Genomic DNA, 8,793 nt, shown 5'->3' with positions numbered 1-8,793 from the left:
CATTGGCTACCCGTTGGAGCATCACTTGCGGTGCTCTTTGTAATGTCACTTGGTGGGTTTTGTAGAAATGACTGTCTAGAGACGTTTTATCTTGATAATTGACAACATAAGAGTGCAAAATATTTGACAGCAGATCGCTTATGGTAAGACCTAGCTATTATCAATAATTTTAGTCCATTAAATGCGGTCTTAGTGAAAGGGTGTTCCTTTATCATGGTTGAAGGTTGCATGACTTCTGCTAGGTGTTTTGATACTTTTCGGTCTCTACTTGAATGTTGCGTACCTAATTTTTTAGTGGCCAACAATCTTGCACTGATTCTTGCTAGGGGTCATCAAGGAAACTCAATAGATGGCTATTTCAGTGGAGATTATACCAGAGATGTTGTTTTGAAGTAAGCTCCTGCACACCATTCTTTTGTAGTTCTTTCAGAAGTAATGTTTCATTCTTTTACTTGAGACTAGAGTGGTTGATGCTCATTCATCTTAATTTAATACAGAGTATATGCCAGGAGATAAAGATATACTTGAAACCCGATGAGGTCAATGATGTGGAGATTTTACCAGAGATGTTGTTTTCAAGTAAGATTTTGCGTGGGATTATACCGATCGCACCAGCACGCCACATTGTTGCTCCATGGCAAAGGCAGCGAGGTAATTTTTCTTTTCGCACTGATGTAATTTTCCTTTTCTTTTAGCCCACTCCTAGGTCTCTTCCGTTCATATTCTAATCACGCATGGTGAGCGGCTGTTTCGATGGCGACTGGCTGGCTGCTGCTGGCTTGTACGTGTGGAAGGCAGTTGTTCACGGCAGACCAGTGAGCGGCGACGGGTGGGCGCGACCACATGGTGGTTGGAAAGTAGGCTTCGCGGCGTTCAACCTCGGCCACCATCGTACCACGATCTCGGCCCACCCGGAAAGTCGGATGAAGAGGTGGTGGATGGTGAGGACCAATCATTATAGCTGCTGCTCCATTACTTCCGCTCCTCGAAAAGCTCCCTGAGCCCGACCAACAATGGGATCTTCCTCTGAGGTTCACGCTACTCCTTGTCCAGACTGATCCCGGAGAGGAGAACAAGCCTCCAAGCACGTGCTCGTCAACTCCATGCCGGCCGCTCCAAGCGCCCCTGCTTCGTGTCTTCGAGGCAGGCGCTGAGATAGCCTTTGCAGCGAGCTGTGGTGTGTGGACTCTGCGGCGAGATAGGATTCAGAATCCTTTTCCGTGGTGAGATAACCCTGCCACCACTCATATGCCATTGCATATAAGTGAATCTGTTTTATAGAAATCAATCTTGCACATTGGTTAGCTCCGTAATTTCTTTTATTCCGTAGCAGACTGAGTTGCTCACAGCCTATTTGCTGGAACGCCAACGAGAAGTCATTTTTCCATCTCCACAAATATTCTTGGTCTCTTCAAATTAATTGCTTCTTAATCGAACTACCATTTTTCAAGATTAGTTCGTTTAAATAATATTTATTTTTGTACCAGTGTTGATCAAGTAGGTTATTATTGTGAGGAACCAGCAGTAGGATGCACATGTATTTGTTTCTTGCCACTGGTTGCAAAAGCCTAAAAAATGATATGTTTTATTCACCTCTTAACAGTAATACGAGTATTTTGTTTATTTCCTACTCCCTTTTAGCGATTACTGATTAGTCACTCTTAAAGGTGAATGCATGTGTATAATAGGTGTGTCATCTGTCATGGCTGCATTTTGCGGCCCCTGACTACTGGAAAGTAATCTCCTTTGGATGACTTGTATTTTTTTCTGGAATTTGTACTTAGATAGCACCTCCAAGAAAGGAAGGAAGGAGATTGAGGTCGGCACCTCCTGAAAGCATGCATACTCTCCACCGAGAGAGGGAAGGGCATCTTTTTCTTGGGTTGCAGTTTCCACCTTGTTGTTGGGTGAGGTGAGTCATGATTTCTCTCCTCCCGCTTCATTTTTTAGGGATACTGAACTATAATTTCTATTTTGTGCTCATGAATTGCATACTTGGAGGTTTATTCGACTTAGAGATATCACACACACACACACACCCACACACACGCACGCGCACGCACACGCACGCACGCACGCACGCACGTGCACACACGCACTCACACGTGCGCGTATGCGCGTGCACACACTTACACACACACTTACGCACTTATGATCTATAAGAGAAGCTGCGATTTTGGCAATAGATACGCGACAAAGTAGTGGTTAGTGTTGGGTTTAATCAATTATCAAATGTTTTGCCAATAACAGAAAATTACCTTCCTCGTAAATTTATTGTCCTTCTGTTTCATGGTCCAGCTGATTCGTTGTTTGTCAGAGCTCTTGTGGATAATCAGACATGGGGTTCATGGCAAAATTAGGACAGACTGAAGGCAGCAAATTCCGCGTTGGCCGTGCACTTTGAGGAGAAGACATTGTCTTTGTATAATTGCCCCTACAATCATCTCTTTACAGCAGAGATAAGGTCTTCAGGTAATTTGTGATGATCTTTTTAGCATTCTTAATTGATGACATTTCTGAAGGGAGATGTTCCTCAGCATTTCATAGTTATTTTTTGTACTGTTGTAATCTCAAATTTCACATTCAAACTTAACTTGTTATCAAATAATTTTGGAACAAAATCTTACTTTTACCTGCCCTCCACAGAACCAAAGGTTCACGAGGACTTTTGTTGCTCTAATGCTTCTTCGATGACCATCTCGCCGTTCGCCCTTGCAGATAGATATGGCCGCATAAATCGCACCGATGGATCCAGTCCTTCGCTAGGTCCAACCTACCCCGCACCAGCCTCAAGCACGCGAGACACTGTTACCCTGTGTTCTAACTGGTTACCACAATCAAATCCATTTTTGCTCAGTTAAATTAGTTAGCTCATTTTGTTGATAACTGAGTTGCATTGGTAATATATACTGAACTGTCTTTGGCATTCTGTTTTGCAATATATTCTAATTGTCAGGATTTTTGCTACATTTTTGGTGTAGATTTTAGGGACATTAATGTAGTGCTAATGCCTTCCGTGCAGATTATTCAGTCAACGCATATTCTATCTTTTGGCATGTGTATGCTTGTTCTTGTGCTCATGTTGTAATTGTGACCTGTAATCAGTCCATGATCCTTGTGTGACCAGAAGTTGGGCATAACTGCATTGTTACTGAGAAGATGTGAATATTAACTTAGGGATCGGAGCTGAAGCTCTAGCCAATAGCAAAGATATGAAGTCTATGCTCTCTCTTATGTTTGCAAGTATATTGATGTAACTTCACATCTTGCCCCCGTATTTGGCAGATGCTTCAGAATGGAGTCACTCCTATGTGTACTACCGATGTAATCACACAACATGAATTTTCCGTTTTTATGATCAGAAATTTTGCCAAGAAATTTGTTGGATTAACTACAGTTTTGTCCTATTTACTACTAGCATTTTTATTCTTATCTCTCAACATATTCTTGCCCCTATCTAGGACAGTCGGAAGAAGAGAGCTTTGACTGGGAAACAACGTGTTGAAGCAATACCTCTTGTTAAACCACCCAAAACCAAAGATAGATTGCGAGAGGCCTGTTGTGTTTAGTAAGAAACTTGGCGTAAAATATCCAAAATATCAGGAACACTATGTATTGGGCAGACCTGAAATACCAATATAAGTGTATCCAATTTTTCCTACGATTCTCTTACTCGCCCATGGACGTGGACCACGTCTCTGGCTTTGCAAGTCCAAGGCTCCAAGTCAGGCATTATTTTTCATAAAGTTTCTATTGATTTCTAATCAAAATATTTCTATTAGCGTAACCCTACCTGGTGACCTCCATCAGCCGGAGGCATTCCTGGAGTCAAGGCAAGCATGTTGACCAATTGACGTAAATGTGCAATGTAAATTTACCTCGGCGCTTTGTTTTTGAATGTGATGGGCGTTGTCTGATACGTCTCCTCCGCACCATAAATTGACATAAGATTAGATTAATGATAAAAGACCCGTAGCAACGCACGAGCATTGTACTAGTACTACCAGGTCCCAAGTTCGACTCCACGGCATGTTTTTTTTGTTTTGGAATTATTACGTCACCGTTAAAAAAAAGAAAGAAAGAATTTTTTGCGTGGTGTGTTAAGGAAAAAAACTCGCTACATGTCTGGTGGGCTGGCGCAGTCGAGTCCACTCCCAACAATCCGAAATAATTTTTAAATATATTATTTATGAAATTCCAAAAACTGTATTAAAAATGTGACACAATTTTGCAAATACGAAATATTTTTCATAGCATGTGAAAAACTGTTGGAATTCTGAACATTTTTTGATAAATATGATTTTTTTGAAATCGCAAACAGTTTTTTTAAAATGCTAATAGAGTTGATTTTGTGCGAAACACGAAATTCCAAACAGTTTTTGAAAACACAAAACAAATTGAATTTGTGCGAAAAATAGAAAACAGAAACATTTTTAACTTTTGAACAATTTTAGAAACGTGTGAACATTTTTTAAACCTCACGAATTCTTGTTGTTTTATAGTGGGCCGGCCCAAATTCTAGTCCGTGAGAGTAGCTGGAATCCCGACCGGGATTGTAGAGCATGATTGGTTTGATGCCAAAAGTTGGCATGTCAATATTTGGCAAATGCCAAATGTTGGTTAGTGATTGGTTGGCTACTAACTTTTCTTCTCAACCTCACAAAAAGTTGCCAACATTTGACAAATTTTGATTTTGCCAAATGTTGGCTTGCCAAATATCGGCAATGCCAATTGTTGGCATCAAACCAATTATGTTCGTAGTCTTCCCAGCGTGCCAAACAGGTCTAGGGTCCAAAATAGACCGGGATTACAAGTTCAGTGTGCCAATTTTCGGGATTCAAAGTTCAGGGTTTGATTTAGATTTCGTCTATAATTTCAAGGTTTATTTTAGACTTTTTCCTCCTAGAACTGACGAGCCCTCAGCCGAACCAATGCCAGATCGCCGAGCCACAGCGTTGCGGCTGCCACCCAAAGCAGCTGGGACTAAGGCCAAAGTCACATAGCTTGGGGTGAAGAAGTGGAGATGACATCTAGTTCTCCAGCTCAATGCCAAGGAAAATACGCCTGGTCGGGCCTCAACTAACAAAATCTTATCAAGTACTCCCTTCGTCCCAAATAAGTGTCTCAACTTTGTATTAGCTTTAGTACATCATTGTAATAAAGTAAAGACACTTATTTTGGGACAGAGGGAATAGTATGCTGTTATGCCCACAGCAAAACAACTGCTGGTATGACCAAGCCGAGAGGAGCACAATACATACATGCTACTAAACAAATGAAACTGGCAAATTCAATCCAACATGCCACTCCGAGAATTTCAGATTATCACTGCAGACATAGGAAATTGTAAGCATGTATTCAAACACAGAAGACTAAGCAAGGTCTCACATCCCCGTGGGCTAAGCAATTTCACTTTGGCTCCAGAATAACAGCAGAGAGATCATATATCGCCCAAAAAGAAAACAGAAATATCAGAACCGTAGACAGGTAGTAGACTGTAGACAACTGACATGAGGTGAGAACAAAATTCACTTGAAATTAACATATAACAGACACAGGAATACAGGCCTGAGACTCCTGGGTGATTGTGTATCAGCAACGCAGAAAACGAAGTTCGCACATTAACGTGGTGGAAATGTTCAGACTAGACTTATTTCTACTTATATAAGGTTAACACTATCAGCAGACAGATAGCAGATTGAAGATTGGCAAGCCAGAAATTTCAGTACAGCGGACTACTAAGGTGAGATAAGAGCAATTTTCACTTCATCAACTGAAAACGGATACAGCAATGCATGCCTCATTTCAGTTGAGTGGCAGTAACCTAACAAAGATACTCTACTACATTAGGACTAAGAAACAATAGACGGTTCCAATGGGTACAGAGCAAGCAAGACAGGTAGTTCAAACTCCCCCATAATTGCAACCAAACAACATGCTAAAATCTGATGAACTGCGCTGTTACGCACCACAGATATACCACTTCTGCTACACAGGAAAATCAATATTTCAAAAACCATGGCAGGAACAAATATACGTACATCTTCTAGTCCTACCATAATAAACATATATTCCCTCCATCCCAAAATAAGTGTCTCAACTTTAGTACAACTTTGTACAAAAGTTAGTACAAAGTTGAGACACTTATTTTGGAACAGGTATATAGCACTCGTAGAATTGCAGACTCGGTGCACAGAACAATCACCAGTTTCTGGATGGCTGCAACATGTATATATCAACATAGGAAAGCATGCTATCACTGTATCACATCAGTGTGGTGGAAATATTAGGACTGGTAAACTCTACCTCGGCTAAGTATCAGCAAACAGCAGATTGATGAGATTAGCAAGCCTAAAATTTCACTAGAGTAAACTACTAAAATGAGACGGGAGCAAAATTAATTGCATCAACTGATAACAGATAGAGCAAAACAAGCTTCATTGTTCAAGAAATTTAATGGGAAATCTCTCTAGTTACCATAGCACTTCGGTTGAATGGCAGTAACCTAACGATAGTACATTAGGCCTACATAGATGGTTGCGAGGGTGTGCAGGGTACATAAAACAGGTAGTTCAAACTTTCCCACAATTGCAACCATATAACATAACCAGCCGATGTAAACTACAAGCTCTACCTATTGTGTCGCCTCCTCTGCGTCTTTCTTCTTCTTTTTCTTCTCCTTTTTCTTCTCGCTCTTCTCAACTTCACTCTCTGTAGCGACATCATCACCGCCTTCCTTGCTCTTCTTCTTCTTGTCCTTTTTCTTCTCGCTCTTCTCAACTTCCACACTCTCTGGAGCGACATCATCACCGTCTTCCTTGCTCTTCTTCTTCTTTTTCTTCTCGCTGGCACCCTTCTCCTCATCAGACAGACTGCTCTTCTCCTCCTTCACTGCCTCCGAAACAGCTGATCCTGGTTCTCCCTTGTCTTTCTTTTTTTTCTTCTTCTTCTCACTCTTCTCCCCTTCCACTGCCTCAGTGACCTCCTCCACCTTCATCTTCTTTGCAGGTGTAGAAGCAGTTACATCATCCTCATCAGTCTTCCTCTTTTTCTTCTTCTCCTTGACCTCCTCACTTGGCACCACATCCTGTTCTTCCACCTTCACCTTCTCGGGCTCAGGAGCAGCTGCAAGGCTAGCAATCATCGCATCACCACCAGTAGGAAGCACCACATTCCGAAGCCACTCAGCTGGGGTCTTCTCAGTTGGCTTCCCATGCTTATCAAGGAGGCCCTCAGCAATCATCTTCTTCTTCTTGAGTGCCACTGGACCAAGCCCCCACTTCCTTGGGTATGTGTCCCTGTCCATCACCACCCTCTTGATCTTCGCCACAGCACCATGGTCACAAGTCGCCATAACAGCAGTGGGCATCTCAGCGATACCAATGGCAATCGCCTCCCCTTTTGTAGTCATGAGAACAACCTCTTCCCCAACATCAATGTCATTCTCAAACCGGAGCAACCCAGGAATCATAAGCTTGGCACCATAGCAGATAGCATTAACAGCAGAGTCCTTCACAACAAGCCTCTTGTAACTGGTAAGAATTACCTCAAGCGGCATCACCACACGCCTTATGTAAGACTCATCCTTGTGGTTGTCAAGTGCCCACATTGCATCCATCACATCGTGCATGGTGACCATGTTGTCCTGCTCTCCGAGGATACCTGACCGGACACGGCGCAGCTCCTGCATATGCGCACCGACACCCAGGAGCAGCCCAAGGTGCACACAGAGCGTCCGGACATAGGTTCCAGCCTCGCAGGAGATCCAGAACACAGCAAGGTGGCGCTCGGCGTCATGCTCCAGCAGCTTGCTCTCATAAATGGTCCGCACCCTGAGCTGGCGCTTGACCGCTGAGATGAGCGGCGGGCGCTGGAACACAGCGCCGGTAAGGGACTCGAGCGCGCGAGCGACCCGGGCCGTGTCTGGGACGGCGGCGTGGAAGCGGGCGATGCACACATACTCCTTACCTGCGCCCTGCTGCGACTTGACGAGGCGTGTGGCGCGGTCGACGCAGACGATGAGGTTGCCGGTGACCTTGGGGTCGAGCGTGCCGCTGTGGCCGGTCTTCTCGACGCGGAGGAGGCGCTTGATCCAGGCAACCACCTCGTGGGAGGAGGGGTTGGACGGCTTGTCGAGGTTGATGACGCCGTACCGCAGATACTCGGCGAGGGGCCGCTTGAGCGGCGAGTGGCCGGAGGGGAGCGGGGTGTAGTGGCCGGTGCGGACGTTGAGGCGGTCGTAGTTCTTGAGGAGGAGCGGCCAGGTGGAGGTGTCGAGGGACGGAACCAGGGCCTGGGGCTTGATCATATAGCCATCAGTCTTGGCCTCGGCGTCCGCCAGCGATGTGGTATCGGCGGCGGGGTCGGCGGAGGCGTCCTTGGATTTGCTCTTCTTTTTCTTAGATTTGGTGTGCTCGGAGGCGGGGGACGCGACGGCCGGCGGCGTGGACGACATGGCGGCGGGTGGGGTGGGTGGAGGGGGGATTAGGGTTTTTGCGGGGACGGAAAGCGGCGCCGTGGCGGCGACGGAGAGGAAGAAAGGCGTTTTAAGGAGGAAGGGTTTAGCGGGTGAAAGTGGTGCGTGCGTGGGCTGGACCGATGGGCTTCGAGTCGGGCCTCCCAGTTCCACCACTGGATGTGCATGGGCCGGACAAAAACCACGGACCGAAGTAATTGAGTTTGTCCCTACCGTGGTTTTGAAAACGTGGACTTTATAAAAATTCTGAATATTTTTTGAAAGCATAAAGATTTTCTAATTCTGAACATTTTTTGAAAAACACAAATTTATGGGAA

General features: G+C 44.5%; 2 protein-coding genes across 2 annotated transcripts; one reads left to right on the top strand and one right to left on the bottom strand.

The window, feature by feature from the left end:
- Positions 1-503: 503 nt before the first annotated feature.
- Positions 504-2,466, top strand: LOC147984140 (uncharacterized). The gene is made up of 5 exons (XM_087540984.1): positions 504-857; positions 1,054-1,223; positions 1,306-1,309; positions 1,785-1,912; positions 2,318-2,466. Exons 1-5 carry the CDS (start codon positions 735-737, stop codon positions 2,358-2,360), a joined length of 468 nt encoding a protein of 155 aa, XP_087397110.1. The 5' UTR covers positions 504-734; the 3' UTR covers positions 2,361-2,466.
- Positions 2,467-6,397: 3,931 nt separating this feature from the next.
- On the bottom strand, positions 6,398-8,490 carry LOC125536097 (H/ACA ribonucleoprotein complex subunit 4). Its single transcript, XM_048699222.2, has one exon. The coding sequence runs from the start codon at positions 8,453-8,455 to the stop codon at positions 6,635-6,637; it is 1,821 nt and encodes a 606-aa protein (XP_048555179.2). The 5' UTR covers positions 8,456-8,490; the 3' UTR covers positions 6,398-6,634.
- Between the last annotated feature and the right edge of the window lie 303 nt (positions 8,491-8,793).

Source organism: Triticum urartu, chromosome 2A (assembly GCF_056163025.1).
Source record: "Triticum urartu cultivar PI428250 chromosome 2A, HENAU_Tu73, whole genome shotgun sequence".
Lineage (NCBI taxonomy): Eukaryota > Viridiplantae > Streptophyta > Magnoliopsida > Poales > Poaceae > Triticum > Triticum urartu.
The sequence above is the reverse complement of the archived record's forward strand: the minus strand, read 5'-3'. Positions and strand labels throughout refer to the sequence as shown.